Source organism: Microtus oregoni, unplaced genomic scaffold (genome assembly GCF_018167655.1).
Source record: "Microtus oregoni isolate MIOR12 unplaced genomic scaffold, Mior012 000049F_ref0000343, whole genome shotgun sequence".
Taxonomy (NCBI): Eukaryota; Metazoa; Chordata; class Mammalia; order Rodentia; family Cricetidae; genus Microtus; species Microtus oregoni.
In genome coordinates this window covers 3,023,400-3,044,818 of record NW_024543223.1, presented here as the reverse complement: position 1 = coordinate 3,044,818, position 21,419 = coordinate 3,023,400, and the positions used below count along the sequence as shown (strand labels likewise).

Genomic DNA, 21,419 nt, shown 5'->3' with positions numbered 1-21,419 from the left:
GTGTTCATTGCATGGAGTCATTGGTCTGGTTCGAGGCCTCTGGTTTCTACCTCCTGATCTAGGCTGAGCCTCACTAGGGCTCCTCCTGGATATCCTGCTGTTGCCCTGTGTTGTGGAGATCCTGCTGCTTTGGGGTCTGCAGGTCAGGTCCCTTCCCCTGATGCCACTCTATGTGTTAGCACCGTGTTCAGAGACTACTGATTGGCACATCCTGCTTTTTATAAGCAGATTAATATGTTTTGCTTTTTTGGGGTGGGAAATGGAGGCTCAATACATGGCCAGACAGACCTCCTGACTCCTGGATTATGGGTATGTGCCACCATTCCTAGCTCACACACTTATTTTTGGAGCTTTAGTGGCCAAGTACATACGTGTCTCAGAACTCTGAAGTGAGGTGACGAGGCCACGTGGTCCCTGGGCTCACGGTGAGCTTGACATCTACTGGGTCTGCAGCTAGGAGTCTTTGTGTCTGATGCCAGACTCGTAACTTTCTCTGCTTCAGCTAGTGCTATCTTCAGGACCAACCTTCCATTTCAGTACCAGATAAAGCACAGGGACTTGCGTACTTAACAGTCCCATACTTCTGCATACCATACACACGCATACCCATGTGTGTTTCTCTTCCACATAGAAAAAGTTGCAACACAAAGTTGAAGACAGACTTAATTTAAGGACTAAGCCTGGGGCTAGAGTGGAGGAGCTCAGACATAGAGCACTTTCTTTGCAGCATGCTAAGTCTAAGGAAGACTTGATCCCCAGAACTGAAAAATGGTGTGGGACAATTGTCTGCATCCTGTCAGTTATATTTTAAATAAACGCTGATTGGTCAATAGCCAGGCAGGAAGTATAGTCAGGAAAACCAGACAGGAAGTAGAGGCAAATCAATGAGAACAGGAGAATTCTGGGAAGAAGGAAACTCATTCCTTGGCAGTCCTGGCCTAGTCACAAAGCTAGCAAGATATGAGTGCCTTGCTGAAAAAAGTACTGAGCCATGTGGCTAACATAGACAAGAATAATGGGCTAATATAAGTTATAAGATTTAATAAGAAGCTTGAGCTAATGAGCCAGTCAGTTTATAGTTAATGTAGACCTCTGTGTGATTTCTTTGGGACTTAACGGCTGTGGGAACTGGGCTGGACAGAAACTGCATGTCCATGTGGAAACTGCATCCACATAAAGCCTGAGAGAGCTTGGGAAGTAATTCTAGAAAAAAAGGATAGCATGACTTATTGATAACAGCATTTTCTCAGATGGGCTTTGCTTGCTAGAGGCAAGTGCTCTCATTTAATAGAGGCTTCCGGACTCAGCTTTAGCTATACAACCTTACAGCTCTTTTAAGAAGCCCTGGCACAAAACACTTAAATGGTGTTGATGAAAAGCTGACCGCATGCTTTTTTGTTTTCAGCCATAGCAGGAGAAAAATCATGCCATTTTAAAATGCCAGCTTTCTGGGCTGTCCTGCCAGCACAAACTCGGACTCTTTCAGGTAGGAGGTCTGGCCACAGAGCATTTGAGTGAGGTTTGTGAGCACACTGCTGGAGCTTGCTTGCTGGCAGGGACCTTGTAACACCATAGAGTTGTGTCAATAAACATGGATCTGGTTGGTACCTCTGCCATGAGGCTGAAATCTCAGAAAGTTAAGTAATAGGCTGGATCCAGCCACCAAAGCCACAGCTTTAATTCTAGCCATTTTGCTTAATAAATTAAAGACTCACGTGGTCAGAAAAAGAGAGATATACAGTAAAGAGAGATTCAAAGATGAAGAAAACCTCTAAATGTTTTATAGTGTGTTAAAAATATATGCAGGCTTGGGAGAGAAAAGAAAAAGGTTAAAGTCCTTAAAGAGAGAGAGAGAGACAGAGAGAGAGAGAGAGAGAGTGAGAGAGAGAGAGAGAGAACTTGGGAGGCAGAGGCAGGTGGATCTCTGTGAGTTCAAGGACAGCCTGGTCTACAGAGGGAGTTCCAGAACAGCCAAAGATACACAGAGAACTTGTCTCAAAAAGTCAAAATTAAAAGTAAAAGTAAAAATAAAAGTAAAAGAAATAGAGGTTTAAATAAAGCTATGTAAAGATGAAAAATATACAGAGAGTCTGGATACTGTATGTTATTATGTTCTCTTTGAATTGTTTGAATGCTGAGGAAGGAGCAACAGTTGCCAAAAGATATTTGTTTATAATGCTGCTGAATTAATCCAAGATAGGTACTTTAAAAATACCTTGACTTCAAAATTGAAGTCAAAGGGTATATTACTATGGAGAAGAGGTTTTGCTTTTGTTTCCACAGGAAATGAGAGGCTGTGGATTCATTCTGAGTTAAGAAAAATCAGGTTTGATCAAGGAAGATCACCTAAGAAATCTCCAGTAGGAATAGATGGACCAGATGTCTGAGTTCTTCATCCAGAACAGATTCATGACTCTGCCTGAGATGATCAAGTCTCACAGGATACTCCAGTCAGGACTTGATCATAATTCTAAATTTTCTTTAGGTCCCCATAAGATTATCAGCACCCCCAACCAGCAGGAAGTAGCCTGGAGAACTATGCCCACATTCCCATAAAATGGACTATGGATATTTTCCTTTGTTTAGAATGTTGGTTACAAGTTGTAATGGCTAATGGTCAGGAGAAAAGCTAAACAAAGTATATCAGATTCAGAGTTCTTGTTATTTAAAAAAAAAAAGAGGGAAGAGGTGTGGGACAAATGTCTGTATTCTGTCAATTATATTTTAAATAAACACTGATTGGTCAGTAGCCAGGCAGAAAATAGGCAGGATAACCAGGCAGGAAGTAGAGGCAGGTCAATGAGAACAGGAGAATTCTGGAAATAAGGAAGCTCATTCCTTGGCGGTCCTGGCCCAGTGACAGAGCAAGCAAGATGTGACTGCCTTGCTGAAAAAGGTACTGAGCCACGTGGCTAACATAGACAAGAATATTGGGCTAATATAAGTTACAAGAGTTAATAAGAAGCCTGAGCTAATGGGCCAATAAGTTTATAGCTAATGTAGAACTCTATGTGATTTCTTTGGGACTTAATGACTGCAGGAACTGGGCAGGACAAAAACCCAGACAACAGAAAAAAATCACAAAGCATAAGTTTATGGACACTAAGCATCATGTTAAGCATCCAGAGAAATTGGGTTTCTAACCTAAAGTGGAAAAACTTAACATGCCAAGAGCCTCTGGCCCATACTCTGGTGTCATCAGAAATGGACATAGCTTGCGTACATCTCTATCTTAGATCATAGGCTATACCAGAAAGCCCCAATCTTCGACCCTGACTGTGCTCCATATCAAGAACAAATTATTCTTCATTCCCTGATTCACTGAGTTCTGCAAAATCTGAGGAGCAAGGCAGCTGAGAGGGTTTCCCAGTGTTGCCCATTTGGTGAGCTTTTTCAGTGCGTATCCACACCTGTCTTCCACTACCCTTCCCTAGTCCCCGAGAAGAGATGTGAGCATTGACAAAGGCATTTGCTAAACTTCAACAAGTGGCTTAGGAACACACCTATCTCAGTTGTATCCTTGGAGTCCTCCTGGAAGTCCTCATCTCCTGCATCCAGGTCAATTCGTTCTTCCTTGCTGTCACGAAGACTCCAACACAGACGATACAGCTGTGGGAGAAAGCAGAACAGATTACCAGAAAGGTTGAAATAGTGCCTTAGGCCAAGAATTTGGGGAAACAAAGTGGTGTGAGACAATTTCTGTATTCTGTCAGTTAAATTTTAAATAAAAGCTGATTGGCCAGTAGCCAGGCAGGAAGTATAGGCAGGACAAGCAGACAGGCAGTAGAGGTGGGTCAAGAAGAATTCTAGGAAGAAGGAAGCCCATTCCTCTGCAGTCCTGGCCCAGCCACAGAAGAAGCAAGATGTGACTGCCTCACTGAAAAAGGTACTGAGCCATGTGGCTAACAGAGACAAGAATAATGAGCTAATATAAGTTATAAGAGTTAATAAGAAGCCTGAGCTAATGGGCCAATTAGTTTATAACTAATGTAGACCTCTGTGTGATTTCTTTGGGACTTAACAACTGCAGAAACCAGGCAGGACAGAAACCTCGAACAACAGAAAAGTATGAATCAAAAAAGGAAATGAATATGGCCTTGCCATACCAAGAAATCATGGATCACTCTCCCACTGAAATCCCACATAATATATGCAGCATAATCTAGGGAGAGGCTAAGGGGAGAATCACAGGTGAGAAGGGAAGACCAGATAGGGAAGAGTGTGGGAGCAGCGACTGGACATGACTCCTCCTGCACTGGGGCCCTCACTGCACCAGTGACCTGCACAAGATGGGGCTGTCACCATTTCCTCCTGCATGGGGAAGCCACTCAGGAGACCCCACCCCACGCTGAGGGCCTGTGGACAATTAAAGACTGCTGAAGAGGAAGTGACATTTTCTCCAGTGGGATAGCCAGTGACAAGCTCCCGGGTTCTAGAGGATTCCTGGCTCACTCTCATGCAAGCAGTCATAATTAAACTCTGTGAGCCAAAGTAAGAGGGGGCTTGTTGGAAAGACATGGGATGAGATGGTAATAGACAGTGTAAATGACCAAATTCAGTATGTTCATATATGAAAGTATCAAAGAAGTACAATAATATTAGTAGTAAAAAAATAAAAACAAAAATAAAGGGCAAGGTGAATTAAAAATATAATAGATTTAAACATGCTGGGCCAGTGAGATAGCTCTGTGAATAAAAGAGAGTACAACCAAGCATGAAGCCTCGAGTTCAATCCTGAGGATCTGCTGAATAGAAGAGGACAAGCACCTCACGTGAGTTTTCCTCTGCCCTTCATGTGTGCACTGCAGCATGCAGATGCCCACACATGCACAAAATACATAGATAAAATGGAGCTTTTACATTTTTAAAATTTAAAAGCTCATGAAAAGAAACTACCTGAAATATTTGTTGTGTGAATGAATTCACTTTTCTCTGATAATTAAATTTGTTCCTTTCATCACTGCTGCTAAGAAAGAAGACTAGAAGTCATTTATGTGAACCAGCATTGTAAGATCTTATTACTAACACTGTCACACTATGGAAATAAGAACTACAAACATGGGCCCTGTCAACACAGAGTAGAGCAGGGGCAGTTTCTACCGATACAATTTGGAATATGAGGTAAGAATTTGTAAAATTCTGTGAGAACCAATGCCATACATCCACCCCAGCCATGCCTTTTGCTGAATGTCTTGCTTTCCCTACTTTACAAGTGGTGTGGGAAATCCTCCAGTATATGTGTTGCTTTTATTGTTTAATGAATAAAAAAAAAAGCTACTTTGGCTTGTGATAGTGTAGAACAGAGCTAGGCAGGAAAACTAAACTGAATGCTGGGAGAAAGTAGGCGGAGTCAGGAGAAACCATGTAGCCACTGGAGGAGACAGACGCACCCTGGAGTAAACTACAAGCCTAGTGGTAGAATATAAAATCATAGGAATGGGTTAATTTAAGATATACGAGCTAGCTAGGAATACGCTAGATTCATTGGCCAAGTAGTGTTGCAATTAATATAGTTTCAGTGTAATTATTTTGAGTCTAGGTGGCCGGGAATGAATGAGGAGTCTCCGCCAATACAAAAGGAAGCTCAGAGCTAAAAATGTGTGAAGCTTCAATGCTTCCGAAGAATGAGATACAGCAAAATGGTTGATACAATGTAAAGATCCCTACCACAGAGCTGGCAAAAGACAAGCTGGAGAATCTGCAGCTATAAATGCAGATTCTATTTTACATTAAGGCTGTCTCAGATCTTGATAATCTGCCAGGGAGGTTAAAGCTCTCTTAGGGATTCCACGGGTGCTTGTATTAGTGTGTGCTGGAGTAAAGTGTTCATACAACCCTTTTTCTACAGATAAATGCTACATTGGGTTCCTTTTCTAGCTCTGTTCCCTTGATAACCTGGGAACAATAGAATGTTGTATTATTGGGTCACCAGACTATTTTTATTATAATAAGATGGCCCCATTATTTACTATTCTTTGAATTGGTAAAACTATAAAATAACTTTAACACAATGTCAACATATGCAGCTAAAGAAGTGTCTTATGACTTGTGAAGGCTTCAGTTGGGTGGGCATTGATAGTATACTGTGGTGTGAATGTCTCCTCCAAGACAAATACTGGAATGTAATTGCCGGTGTGACATCAAGAGTGGGGTATTTCTTTAGATAATCTTTGGAAGGAAGTATTCCAATTACCTCTTAATACTGCTACCTTGGGAGAACCTTTCTGATAAAAAAAAAGATGAAGTTTGGCTTCTATCCGTTCTCCCTCTCTCTCACAGCAGCTTCTGTCAAGACACCAACTACCACATTGTTATGCAACATGAAACCCCTTACCATATGAAGCCTGTCAACTTTTGACTTTCCAACATCCATATGGTGAGAGAAATAAACTTCTATTACTTATAATATTATAAATGTCATTTTTAACATTAGAAATATTATTTATATAATTATATTGTTTATAATATTATTTATAATCTACTTATTCTGTAGCATTCAATTATAGTAACAGAAAGCATACTGTTAAAGATATCTCCTTTAGAAAAAAGTCAAAAAGTAAGCTATAGTTTAAGTTTTCCTGAGTGGATGATTTTTGTATTAGGCATGTGTGTTGCAGGACTTCTGGACATTTGGCCATGGTATTTTCACATGAAATTCAACTTCTTATTTTGGACAAGGACTTCTAACCTAGAGTATTATGCTGCCTGTCAAGTGACCTCACTTCCCTTTGTAGGCATTACTCAGGAAGCTGAGTCTTCAGGAAAGTCCCAGACTGAAGTCTGGGCTGTAAGGCTTGGACCAGACAGTGCTGAGACAGCAAGCATCCCATGTTTCCCATCCTGAATCCTCCTACATGAAACCATCGACCAGCTGGAGCTATCTCAGCTCTGTAAAGTGTGAGCTGCTCAGCGGGGTGCTGCAGCAAGGACTGTGGGACACAGGCAGGAAAGGTCTCGAATGGATGGATACTCACGTGCACATCTGGAATGGGCTTGGTGAGGAAGGAGATGGCCAAGACGACGATGAGAGTGATAGTAAAGAGGATGATGGCAAAGTATAGATAGTGCACCCCACAGATGATGGTGGGGCAGTTGGTAGGCTCCATGCAGCTCCCGGTTCCATAGGCAAACTCAGTAATCATACGGGAGAGTCCAATCAAAAGGCCTAGAATCAGTCCCCAGAAGGCTCCCTGCAAAAGAAAACCCTGGGTTAATTGTGTTGAAACAAGAAAGCAACTGGTGTTCTCAGAAGCCAGAGATGAGGAAACAGGAGAGAAGGCTCCTCCGAGCCATCTGCAGCCAGGACACTAAAATCAGATCTGGGCGAGAACTGTTAAGTAGCACTTTTTATGAGTCTGTCTATTGTTTCAATGACATGATATCCTGTATCATAACACAAAAATTCAAAATAAAATGGATTCAAACATTTACTGGTTGGTATAGACTATTTAACAGTGCATATCAAATCAAAACCTTCCTCCTAACAGAAAAGCTAGTTTGAGGGTGAAGGGTGTAGTTCAGTGGTTGAGTGTTGGACTAGAAGTGTGAGGCCATGGACTCAATCCTCAGGACCACAAAAACCAGAGCAGCAATAATTTGAGCCTGCATACTTTCAGCTGATGTTATCACAAGACTCCCAAGTCACGTACATGCTGATTCATTGCTTTCTGTACATTCTGATAAATTCTCTGAAGACATAAAAATAGTTAAACTAAATAAAGACTTTGAGGAATGAAGAAGAAAGGAACTTTTCTATAAAAATATAAAAAATACTTGCAACAACCCACAGGTCCTTCCTGCATCACATCCGACCTCTTTATCCTGCCAAATCTCCCACCCCTTTCTCCAGGGTCTCACCTAGTGATTCTCTCTGACTCACTCATGCCTTCCCCCAACCCACCTGATCTCTCCCAGGACCACACATCCAGGGCCACTGCCTAATTTACCTCCTCTGCCTGCATCCAAACCAACCTCTGACTTCCACCAGGACTTTCTCTGATCACAGGTCCCTTTTGCCCAGCAGCCAACCCCTGCACCCAGCCAATAGCCAACATCTTTCTCCAGGGTTCATTTCAATGAGACTCCTTAACCCTCCCCATTTGCACACTATCCCCAAATCTGCTCCTGACCCCATAGACACTGCCTCAGCCTGGTCTTTACTGAAGACTCTACCTACCTTCTGCCAGACTCTACCTACCTGTTTTCAACCCACAGGCTCCTCTCATACCATATCCGACCTTTCCACGTGGCCAGATCTACCCATGTGTTCCAGTTTAGACCAGGAGGCACATCCTAGACCACTGCAGTCCCCTCCCTCCACCCGACTTCACTCAAGCCATTGCCTTCAGGCCCAACCCACAGGTACATGCTCTCCTCTGTCCAACCTGCTCTGTCCACATCAGAACTAACTACAGAAGCCCATACACCAGTTCATCACAAAAATACAAATGACATGAAAGATTGAGCCAGTAATTTCTATCCTACAACCATTGTTTCTATAGAAAGATTCACCAGTGAAAGTTACCCAGATGAGTCCCAGGATACAGAATTGAAAAGAACAATCATAACTTCAGCAAAGAATTCAAGTTTAAAGAAGACACAAGCAGTTCAATGAAACGAAGGAGAATACACACCTGCGTGGTGCTCAAGCAAATGCAAACCTAAGGCTGATGGGAATGACAGAGACAATCGGGATGTGAGAACAGAATTCAGTGAGGAGACAGAAGCCCTGAGGACTGAAGATGAAACGTGACCACAGAACTGAAAACCCAACACCTCAACTAGGAACCTCACAGGGAAGGCTCACGAGTACAGCGAATCAAGCAGAAGACAGGCTATCAGGACTCGAAGAGTAAGCACAGGATCTAGCCCAATTAAGCAAGGACTATGACCCTGAAGAAGAAAACAACACAGGAAATAGTTAGATCCTAGCAGAACACTTTCTCCACACCCATATGGATACAAGGAGCACGGGGGACAGAAATAGACCAGCAAAGAAGGTCCCCACAGCATAGCAGGGTAAAACACCAAGTGACAGAACAAAGATACAGTGTGGCCCTCATCTCTAACTCACACCCCGTGCAACACCACATGACTTAACTTGTCAAAGAGCAAGGGAGGGGACGCTGTCTGGTCACAGTTTCTGTCACCCTCCATCCCATAGGAGACACCTCTGTTCTATTTATTCCTCTTTTGGTAACCAGGGCCTATACCTTTTCAAGTTTAGGAAGGCAATGTAAGCAAAGCATTTCAGAGACCAAAATCAAAGAAAAGAAAACTAAGTGCCTAAATGGTTAAAAAGACTGGATGGAAAATGTACACTATTAGTTGGGACCTTATAGCAAGAACTGGGTTGGGGGGGTCAGAGAGAAAGTAGATCTGATACTAACTCCTGAGGGGCCCTTGTGGTTCTTTGAGGCGTACCCAGCCAAACTTCTAACTGTACATCACTTCTGTCTAAGATCTCTGGAAAACAATCCTTCTCATAGAGAATTTGCAAACCCCCATAAGCCACTGCTGCAGCACACGGGCTTTTCGGGAGCTTCTAGAACGATACCTACTGGTTCATTGACTCTCTTGCAGAAAACAGCAAGCAGGAAGACAGCTGCGATGGGTGGCCCCAAGTAACTGGTGATAGACTGGATGTAGTCAAAGAGCTGTCCACTCTGAGCCGACTGCACGATAGGCACCCAGGCGATGCTGATGGCAATCAGCACGAGGATGAACAACCTGAAATCAGAGCCCACAGTAGCACATCAGTGTTGTACATAAACAAATACGTACCAATAATATGTAAACATATGCACATACTTACATATAGAGGTCACCAGCAAATATATATGCACGAGTACTATATAAATATATGCATATCTCACGTTACTGTAGTGAAGCGAAATAAGCAAATTCATTCTGGAGACTTCTTTCTTCCTTGCTCTGCTTAGGCATCAGAAAAGTCACCTGTGTCTATGAATAACTGAATAACTGAAACTCATCTGACTTTCATCAGGCAGCTTGGCCCAGTGATCTAATGTATGAAAATCTCGCTTTGAGAAGCGTCAGGTGTAGGTATGGGGTTACAGGACTCGGGAGCAAAGTAATCATGCGCTCAAATTCCCACTGTTTCTACATGATAGAAAACATGGCACTTAATATCTCTTCAGCTGAAAACTGAGAATAAACGGTTGGGATAAAGATTAATGAGAGAAAAACATCTCACAAATATTAGATTTAAATTTAAAAATTTTTTAAATTAAATTTAAAAAGTAAAAACTCTTCTTCTTCTTCTTCCTCTCTCTCTCTCTCTCTCTCTCTCTCTCTCTCTCTCTCTCTTGAGACAGGGTTTCTCTGTATGACAGTCCTGGTTGTCCTGGAACTCTCTCTGTAGACCAGCCTGGCCTTGAACTCACAGAGTTCCACCTGCTTCTGACCCCCAAGTATTGAAATTAAAGGTGGACACCACCATCACACTTGGCTCTCAAATTAAAAAAAAAATTTAAATTAAATAAAAATTTTTAAAATACCATCTTCTTCATCTTCTTCTCCTTCTTTCTTAGAAAGTCTTAACACAGTTAAAAAAAACATTAGCCAAGGAGAGAGTCTAAAGGAGCCATCTACTCGGGAAGTGACCGGGTCTTTCTAGCTCTCTTCTTCTTATTTTACTTCATGTTGTAAAACGGTGGGAGATTCTCTTACATGCTCTTACTTTTGTGCACTTGGTTTAATTGTAAAGACTAGAGTTTCCTTACCCCATGTGTGTTTAAAGCACGGAGTAGTGCTTTTACATAGGTCTTCCTCTGGGATGGATTTCCCATAACATCCATGATTTACTCAAACCCTACCTGCCATTTTTGACTCTAAGATCTTCCACAAAACCTTCCCCCTACTACACTAAGCCATGCTCATCTCTCTTTTATCTGGCTCCTGGATTGCTCTTACAAACATTACGATTGCTTCATGCCATTGTAAGCTTGTTCAGTGCTGAGCAAACCCAAAGCCAGTAGTTATGGGAGGCGCAAAAAAATGTGAGATTCAATACAATCATAGGACCAGAAAATCTAGAACTATACAAGTCAACGAACTGGTTTTCTCTCCAGCAGGTACCTTCTAAGGAAAATCAAACCTCAGTGCTGCTCAGTAGAATGCAAAGTAGTAGATTCTCTGCTGGTCACACACTCTTTTGTGGCATTAAGTACCCTTGTTTTCTCAAAAATCAAGCGGTGTGGATACAGTTCAGTGGTAGAGCATTGCAAAGTGCCAAGTTCAATGCCAACACCATCTGAATATATATGTGCACATAGCTGGTACTTTGTACAGCACAGAATATACTCAGAGCCCTGTGCAGGGACTTAATTGGTTGCAGCTGGCAGTTCTGACTCTGCCCAATCCAGGCCTAGTTAAGTAAGACCTAGGCAACTTCATTCTAGTAATGCTCACTGGTAGCCTGAGATAGAGAAGTCAATCTGTTTGTTTCTCCTAACTCCAGAGGGACACTGCTCAACTGTTTCAATGTAAAATGAAATGCCAGGGCTGGGGTCTAGCTCTGTGGTGCAGTACTTGCCCAGAATGTGAAAACCCCTGACTTCAATCCTCCAGTAGCTCAGAAAATAAAGTTCCCGTACATAGCAACTATAACTGGGCACAGAGATAACTCCGATTATACCAAGTACCCGCCAATCTTGCCTAACCGCACTACGGTGGGTAGAACTCTCTGTGACCTTCAGCTCCCCTGGTACATGGTAGAGAGGAGGAAGCTGCATTTACCTTCCTGCAATCATGAGCTCCTTCTCAGATGCTCCCTTCCGGATCTTGGTGTAGACGTCCATGGTAAAGAGGGTGCTGGCGCTGTTGAAGATGGAGGTCAAAGAGCTCATGAGGGAGGCCATCATGACTGACAACATCAGGCCTCGGAGTCCTGAAACAGAACGGGGTTTTGAGTGACATTCATCACCCTGACTCTGTTTCTTGTGCAGCAGTCTCCAAGGTCTGTTTGCCTTTAGAAACCATGACTGTGTCTCAAATTTCTCTCTCCAGAAAGAAGAGAAGTTTCAAGAAATGGACTGTAGCTTTACATTCTAAGACCACAGCAGGCAATGATTTGAGACAAGAGAAACATTGCAGACTTTTCAACTAAATGGTGGTGATGGTGGTGGTGAGTGTGGTGGTCATGGCAGTGGTGGGTGTTCTCACCCGAGGGGACTACCGGAAGGACTCTCACCAAAGAGTCATGATACAGAAGAAGGATGTCTAAGCTGGACCGGAGAGAATGAAAAGACATCCACGAATGGGAGGCTAGAGAAATGAACAACTCTCATCTGGCAAAGCTGTAGCATAGAGTGTGGTGGCTGCTCTTGGTTGTCAGCTTGACTCACCTGGAATTAACTAAAACCCAAGCCACTGGGCACACCTGGGAGCAATTATTTTTCTTTATTAAATCATTTGAGGTAGAAAGACCCACCTTTAATCCAGATTTTTTGAGGTGGAAAGATCCATCTTTATTCTGGCTACACCCTCTGATGGCAGCCTGCATAAAGGACTTGGAAGAAGGATTCTCTTGCTGTTTGTCTGCGTGACATCACCCTCACTGGCAAGCCCATTATGGGAGCCTACTTCTTAGGGACTCCGGCAAATACTGAAGACGAGCTGAGACACTGAACCTCATGGCCTGAACAACTACTAGATTCTGGGGCTTTCTGTTAGGGAACAATGATTGTTGGACTGGCTGGACCACAACCTGTTAGCCACACTAATAAGTCACCTGGTGAAGCAGGTCTGTGACAGACTGCCTGACTTGCAGCAAGATTTGGTTTTGTTGTTGTTTTGGTTGTTTATTTGCTTATTTTGTTTAGACACGGTTTCTCCGTAGCTTTGGAGGCTGTACTGGAACTCCCACTCTGTAGTACAGTCTGGCCTTGAACTCACAGGGATTCACCTGCCTCTGCCACCTGAGTGCTGGATTAAAGGCGTGTGCCACCATCGCCCAGCTAAGACCTGTTTGACCTATGCCCACATCAGCTTTGCCATTGACAGTTCAGGCAGCCTAGGTTAAAACAACCTAATCTCTCATTGTTCTATTCTTCTTAAACCTTCATCTGCTTATCTACTCAACAAATGCTTGCTAAATGTACTTGTATGGCAGTCTAGCCCCCCTCCCCATTATAATAAGGCAGATGAAGTAAGGCAAGAATGGCAAACGTAGGCAGGAAGGAAAGTGCATGATAGTTAGGAGACAAAATGGGCAGGACTGATGTGGATTAGTTGGGGAACACTTGCTGGCTGAAAAGCTGAAGCTACAAGAGGAACCAAAAGAGGCAGCCTAAGAAGATGTGGAAAGGCAAACAGGAAAGGATAACATTATGGACCCTAAGAGAAAGACTCAAGGAGACAACTGACCAATGCCGTTAAACGCAAGTGAGTGACGTAAGACAAGGGACAGGAAGTGTCTGGTGGTCTAACACAGGGGATTGAGTAGTCACAGAAGCCAGGTGACAGACACAGTGTTTTGCTGTTTTGCACATGGCTTTTTATTGCTCACTGTTCCCTCTAGCACCATGTGCTAGGGTCTCATGAGCGCAGGGGTCCAGGGCCCGTTTGGAGAAGTCACACCCTGTTCCTGCCAAGACCAGTGTGACTGACGCTTATGGGAACCTTAACTAAATAGCAGCCAAGTTCAGGGGAGTGGTTAAATATATTTCCCCTCTTATATGATTGGAATACAAACGCTCTGCCCAAGGTTGTGCATAAAGCTCTGGAGAGAAATTTAAAAAGAAGTCTAGGCATGCTGGTGCAGCCCAGTAATCCGAGTACTAGGGAAGTTCAGACGAGAAGACTAACGCCAATCCAAGGCTAGCCTGGGCTATATAACGAGACTCTGCCTCAAGAGAAAACATGAATACATACATACATAAATATACACACACACATACATACATACATACATACATACATACATACATACATACATGAAAGTATGAAAGGCTGAGAAGGCGGCTCAACGGGTAAGGTATTGGTTGCAGAAGCATGAGGACCTGAGTTCAGGCCCCCAGTCAGGAACTGTAGCTCATAGCTGCAACTCCAGAGCTGATGGGGAAGATGAAGATACTGGGGCTCCCTAGTCAGCCAGTTTAGAAATAACTGAGAGCTCCAAGTTTAGGGAGAAAAGCATGGCTTAAAGCTCATGGGATATCTTGGAAGACAGGGTAGGAAGATTATAAGACCCAAAGAACCAAAAAGTCTACTGTAAGACTGTGTCTCCTAGAAATGGCAGAGAAGTTTCATGCATAATACCCCAACAATATGGCTTCTTAAACAAGGCCTGAACAAGGACAACACCAATGTAGACATGCTAACATGGAAGGGGCCCTTCCATAGGCAAAGGACCTCAGGCAACTAAGGGGCATTAGGAGCAGGAGAAATAGTCTTCCCTTGGGATGAGCTCCTAATTAGTTATCTAGTACCAGGTGGTTAGCTCTGAGATCATATACACACAAACAACACTAAATGGAATCCATGTGTGTGTGTGTAAAATTTTATAAGACAGGAATTTGAGAGTGAAGGGGAGCTCACGGGAGGAGTTGGGGAAGGAAAGGGAATGGGGAAAATGATGTAAATATATTCTAATAACAAAAGTAATAAATGTAGCAGGAAAAGAGCTGTTACTACAAATGAGTGAAAATGTAGGTGATTGCAGATGTCAGTTAAAATGTTCTCTACAGATGTCTGCCTCCCTCTTACGTGCTTAACGTTTCCACCACAGTGTGGACTTTTAAAACTGTGAGGAAAATAAGGTGCATGGGCCAGTGCGGTGGCTTCACACACTCACACACACACTCACACACACTCACACACACACTCACATGCACACACACACTCATATGCACACACACATGCACACTCACATGCACACGCACGCATGCACGCACACACACTCTAAATACCAAGATGAGATCACTCGGCATCTGCGTTTCTGTGACCGACTCTCTCACTTCACACCCTGCTGCAGCATCCGTGTTCCCAGATGAACAGATCACCTTCTCGTGAGTCTGAATGTCACCCACTGCTTGTGCAGAGCACATTTTTATCTATTTATATTTAAACACTAAGGTTGGTTCCCTGTCTTGGCAATTGTGAACACACCTAAAATGCACACTAGAATTCAGTTGTCTCTACAACATAGTGGCTCCATCCCTTTGGATATGAACCCTGTATGGAGAACGGTGAACCCTATGGTAGGTCTATTTTTAATTTTCTTTCCTCAGGAGCTTCTACACTGTTTTCCAAAATGGCCATTGTAAGTTACAACCTCTTTGTTTAAGTATTCTACATGATGATCTAGACAGGCATGGAAAGGGACTTTCTCCCCCCACCCCAACAAGTTTTTGTGTCCTTTCTTAGCCCGACTAATGGACAAGACCCAGGGTGATAGACTCCAACTGGACCACATGTTGTGAAGATATAAATTAAACTCAGAAACACAGAAATGGGACTTTCTCCTTAGAGCACATCCCTGGCCTGGAAAAGCCTTTGTCCCAGAATGCACTCAGAAGTCTGGGTGGAGCCTAAGCCAAATTGACCTCCCAGGAAAGTCTCACCATTAGGCATGAGCTCCACCACCAAGGTAGGATAGGCGATGTTGGAACAGCCAACTGATGTGCCGCAGTACTTCTGACATTCCGAGGGGACGACACAGGCGATCTTGTCTAGAGAGAGATGAACGGGTGCATCAGTGAGCTTCCATTGGGTAGCAACGGTTCTGATGGTTGCAGTATTTACCTTAAAGCAACACTTCAAACAAGACAGTCCCGCCCGGTACCCAGAAACAGAAGCAGGAAAAGAATGTTTCCCAGCTAAGACCTCTATGCCATACCCTGTCCTGTTATCCCTGACACATCTGGACGCTCCCACAGCAGAGAAACCTGGCTCTTAGAGGACAGAAAGGAAACAAAGAAATGATCTGGAGGGGAGGAAGGAGGCACTGCCATCGACCTCAACAGCTTGGTGACGATAATTAGGGTTATCTGTGACCCTGGTTTTCAGGGTTTTTTTTTTTTTTTGAACAGCTTTTAGACATACAGTCAAAACCCTAGAAAATCAGGCTGACTCTCAAGATTTGAGAAATCTTGAGCAGTAATAAAAAAATAGACTGGAAGGAGAAGGGAACAACATCTAAAATCTTGGAGAAAATTCTAGAAACTTATATAAAATTTTGCTCAACAACATTTCTTAAATACTCATTTACCACTGTACCACACAGCACCAATTCATACACTTATTATAAATAAATATGTTTATTCTAAATTCTAAATGCAGTAGCCATTAGGGCATGAGCTATTCTGTTTACTCAACAGGTATCTCTCAGCATCCATGTGTGAATTGTTTCTGGGTACTTTTTACCCAGTGGATTCCAAAGTCTGCAGAGGCTCAGCCCCCTAAATAAACAGCGTAGTACCTGCCCTAACACATGCACATCCTCCCCTGAAGTCATCTGCAGGTTGCTTACAACATAGAATAACCTAGAAGTGCTATGGAAATAGCTGTTGTCCTATGTTGTTTGGAAAAAGTGATAAGCAAAACTTACATGTTTTCATCATAGGTTCAAATATTTTAATATTTTTCAATAGGTGGTTGGTTGAAGATCTAGAGGTGTGAGTTATGAATATAGAAGGCAATTATATTTTCCTCATGGTGTACCAGCCAGCACAGGAATATGAGAGCCAAGTGGGGCATGCCACCAAGGACAACACAGCCAACGCCTGCCAGCTATCTGACTTCATTTTGGGGGTGCTTGCCAAATGGTCACTCTGTGGTGAACTGTTCACTTCTTGTTGTTATTTTCCATTTAGAAACAGTTTCAATTCATAATAGTTAACCAAAAATTAATGGTATTCATAACAACAGGCCAGAAAAAGACCAAAGGTGAATCCGTCAAGGCGGGGCACCTGCAAGGAGACAGGGCAGAGAGCACAGGGCCAGCAGCAGATGGCTGGGCCTTGACATTAGAATTACAAAATAGATTATTGGACCCCACTACAGGCCTGGGGTTCAGGGTGCAGAACTGCAAGCGAGTAAACACTGTTTTCTGGAAGAAGGAACCTGGATGATGTCATGAGTGTGGGAGATTAAGGGAAAATGAGGAGACAACTGTCAGTCTAAATGAGGGAACTGGTTCTCTCCTTCCGCCTCATGGGCTCCAGAGATCAAATTCAGGTTATCAGCCTTCGTGATGAGCTTGCTATCAAACAACTTTAAATTAAAAAAAAATAGCAAATTGATTTTAAAAGAAATAGGTAAAGACAACCCCAGGAATTCTGTGTCTCCAATGTGCACACTGCCTGACACAGGCAACCCTGCCGCTTGGTAATCATGGCACAAAAGAAAGGGAACGAAGGAGCTGGAGAGCTTCCATAGTGCCCTAGAGCTACAAAGGAAAAATTGCCTGAGATCAGGTAGAGGAATTACCTGTGTATAAAATCCGGCTGACCATCCCCGTCATGATCATGAGGAACATAGGCAACAGCTTCAGATAGCCACACAGGATACAGCCGCCCTTCACGTGAGACATGTTCTTAGCTGAGAGGCAGCGCTGCACGATGACCTGTCAGGAACATCCCAGTGAGGAGCTGTGCAGGCTGGGAATTCTGGAACCCCCTGACATGCCAGCTGCCCTGTTTTGGTCTTCAGCCTTGGTTCCCAGCAACCCAGAGACCACGTGTGGCTTCTTACATATTCCACCCCAACAGCCTGACAGGTGGAAGTCTCTGTCGTGCACCCTGTCTGCTTCCATACCCAGACTCCATACCTGGTCTGTGCACCAGTACCACAGGGTGAGAATGGCCAGGCCAAAGATGAGCCCAGGCCATGGAATGTCTCCTGTGATAGGATCTCTGAATATGTGGAAAGAGTCGGCCCTGGGAGTGTAACATTCTTCCTTGATGGTCAGGTTTCCCTCAGAAACCACAGTTGGGATGGCATTCATGTACTTTTCCACGAAGGCATCATATCCTCCCACTTCAGTGAAGGCTGAAAAATATTGGTACAAAAAAGAACACTGTGAAAAATTTAACTCCTTGTTGTGATTTCATGTCTGAGTATCTTAGACACCAACAGAACACCAGCATAGGGGAACACCCATGATGTGTCGTTTGGAGTTAATGATCTTCCCTCTAGACCTCAGGCTTCTCATTTATAAAAACGGGAGTGTTAACTGCCCCGCCTCTAGGAGACACTGGCATTTCAAAGCAACAGCTTGCGGCAGTGCCCTGACTGCACATGGTCTGGAGAGGAAGGGAACTCATTAAAGGAAGACTTGACCTTGGACCACTTGCAGACTGTTGTTCTTCAAACCCCAGCTGTCTGCATGGTCTTTAGAACTCAGAACACAGAGTTAGGGACACACAGTGGCCTTCTGGAGACAGGACACAGGCCGGACAGCTGGCCCCAGGGATGCCCGGGAACGGGGCAGGGATCAGAATTCTGCCAGCTCCCATCTCAGTGCTGCCATCCTAGCCTGTGTTTGCTGACCCCAGGGCCTGCGGGGAAAGCAAGTGAAAGTCCTTAGAAAGCTAAACTCTGACCAGGCGGTGGTGGTGCACACCTTTAATCCCAGCACTGGGGAGGCAGAGGCTGGCAGATCTCTTTGAGTTCAAGGCCAGCCTGGTCTACAAGAGATAGTCCCGGGACAGACTGCAGAGCTATAGAGAAACCCTGTCTTGAAAAACAAACAAACAAAAAAAAACAAACAAAAAAAGATAAAAATAAAGAAATAATAAAGTCTAAACTCTAGAGTTTAGACAAAAGTCTTTAATGATACCCAGAGGGTCCACTAAACATAAAAATCAAAATATTTCTTCTATCTCTTCATGACAGCTAGGATTTCCAATGCTGTCTTTATCAAGAAATGATCAGAGATGCCAGCATTGAGTGAACAATTTTTAAATTGTTCTAAATGAAAAAAAATCACCCATCACCAATAATGCATAAACTTTGGCCTTTTAACATCACTTGTGTGCAGGATATAGTTTCAGCCTGCAAACACGGCGTGTGAATCTGTGTGACTTGCCGCATTAACTGCATTCATTTTTACCCAGGTTCTCTGCAAACACAGCACCGCATTACCACGGGCCTACACTGGAGACCACTGAATCAAGCTATAGGGAGAGAACAGGGGGCAATTCAAGTATTCCTTGGGTCTGCTCCAACAAGGGTGCTACAGGGAAAAGGTGATCCCATAAGGATTGCCAGACAGGGCTGGGCCACTGCCCTGAGCTAGACAAGGTGTTATGGGATATTTGTACACTGTGTGAGGATATATTGCTGTGATTGGTTTAATAAAGAGTCAAATGACCAATATCTAAGCAAGAGAGGTGGGTGGGATTTCTGGAGCAAGAGAGAGGAAGAGGAGGAGGAATCCAGGTACACGGATTATGCTAGGAGATGCAGAAAAATTTGGGCATACAAAAATGGAGAGGAGGTTAAAAAAAAGTCACATAGTAAAACATAGATTAATAAAAGCAGATTAATTTAAGTGACAAGAGCTCGTTGGGGGCAAGCCTAAGATAGACCAAGCTTTCATAATTAACAATAAGTCTCCATGTCATTATTTGGGAGCTGGCTGGTGGGACAGAGAAAGACTGGTTACGTCAGAGCAGGCAGGCAGGCCAGCCAGACTTACTCTGTCTTCTCAGAACTCTATACCTCTGCCCCCACCTGCTTAGTGAACCCCAGCCCCATTTACCAAATCCAGTCAGGATACAAGACCCCACGAGCATGATTGCTGTCTGCAAGGTGTCCGTGTAAATCACCGCTGCCAGGCCCCCTAAGCAGGCAAACACAATAGATCACATGGAGCGTACGATGCCCTCCGGCTTCTTTTCCTACCCACCACCCTCTCTTCTCCATAGTGCCCCTTCTGAGAACCTCCGCCCCCTGCCACCACCACCTCCTGCCTTTACTCCCAGGCTCTAATCCTGCTGCTCAGAATTGTTTCTGGCCTTCGCCTCTCATGAAAATACCTACATGGCCTGGGAAAAGGGAAGACACCTGTCTCTACCTGAGTGGAAAGTACTTGTTGTGAGCTTAATGCTAGGACATGGCTCACAAAGGAATGTTTGCTCTTTTTGACTCTGTAATGGTACAGATGGAACCCAGGACTCTCGGTGTGTGTGTGTGTGTGTGTGTGTGTGTGTGTGTGTGTGTGTGTCTGCCTGTCTGTCTGTCTCTCTTTCTCTCTCTGAATCTTTCTCTCTCTGTGTTTGTGTGTGTGTGTGTACACATGCATGTGACAGACAAATGTGCCAACTGTAAATTACATCCCAACCTCTCTAAGGAACGTCTTATCTTCAGGTATATCGGGCACTCAGGTGCCCAAGGAACAGCAAGTCCCGCTGTGGCTCCTCCCCCTTCCTTCCTGCAAAGAACATTTGTCTCTGCCATCCTCAAATCTTACTCCGAAACCTCTTTGTATATCTTTTGTCCACTTCAAAATGGTTTCCAATCTAGTCACACTACATCTAAGGCTCCCAAGGACCCCATACCTGTTTATCGCTCATGCTTTGTGTCTCCTCTCTCCCCGCTACTTTGCAGTAACCACCTGTTTGGTACCTGCGGGCTCGCCTTGCTCCCGATCCCCGCCCCACCCACTCCTGCCACCATTCTCCCTTCACTTACATTTTTTTCACCTAGCATGTCTCTAATTGTCCTAGCTTTGCCACTTTGCCCACAACCTTCAGGCTAAGCTCTCCCGAGCGCCTCTGAAAGGCTGTCCTGACGTTCCTCCACCCAGCACGGGAGCTTTCACGGAACATTCCACATGGCTTTCCACGGAGACCAAGAAAATAGCCATTCTCAGACCCTCTCTCCTCATCCCCTCGCAAGTCTAACCCTGCCTAACCCCGAGCCAGACTGGAGATGCCGATTCGCTTGAATGGACTCACCTGTGATTGTATAAAGGGCGGTGATTGCTAGTAGGATAAAGATGGCCAGGTAGATGTCCAGGCCCAAGGCTAGGTTGATGAACAGAGCTCCAGAGAAGATGTCTGCCTGGAAGGAGAGAAGCAAGGCATAGGCAGAAGTGAGAAGGGTCATCTGGTCACAGGGGCCATTTTTGGGTTCCCAAGCAAGCTATATTCATGATAGCAGTTAGTAGTTCACAAGAAAAAGGACTCTGCGGTTAAAAAAAATCTATTAAATGCTAGCGTAAACTAATTGAAAGGGGCTTTTGTACCACACAGCACCCCTTGGCCTTTAATATGGACCACATGCTGTGAATACCTAGCTGAGGGTCATGGGACAAGATGCTTCCCAAATAGAGAGAGAGAGAGAGAGAGAGAGAGAGAGAGAGAGAGTCTGTCGGCATCCACCCACCACCTGCTGCCCTTAGCCATTTTTTGACTTGTACACACACATTGGTGTGCACGGGTTTATAA

General features: G+C 44.1%; 1 protein-coding gene across 3 annotated transcripts in view; it reads right to left on the bottom strand.

The window, feature by feature from the left end:
- Positions 1-21,419, bottom strand: part of LOC121436447 (sodium/glucose cotransporter 1-like) — a 61,728-nt gene that overhangs the window by 3,302 nt on the left and 37,007 nt on the right. For all 3 annotated transcript variants that reach the window (XM_041636364.1, XM_041636365.1, XM_041636366.1), the window contains exons 6-14: positions 20,928-21,033; positions 19,730-19,810; positions 17,795-18,015; positions 17,455-17,590; positions 15,588-15,695; positions 11,761-11,911; positions 9,561-9,729; positions 6,975-7,190; positions 3,504-3,609 (exon numbers count right to left, since the gene is read on the bottom strand). In XM_041636364.1, coding sequence (XP_041492298.1) covers positions 3,504-3,609; positions 6,975-7,190; positions 9,561-9,729; positions 11,761-11,911; positions 15,588-15,695; positions 17,455-17,590; positions 17,795-18,015; positions 19,730-19,810; positions 20,928-21,033 — 1,294 coding nt within the window. The remainder of the gene's footprint in view (positions 1-3,503; positions 3,610-6,974; positions 7,191-9,560; positions 9,730-11,760; positions 11,912-15,587; positions 15,696-17,454; positions 17,591-17,794; positions 18,016-19,729; positions 19,811-20,927; positions 21,034-21,419) is intronic.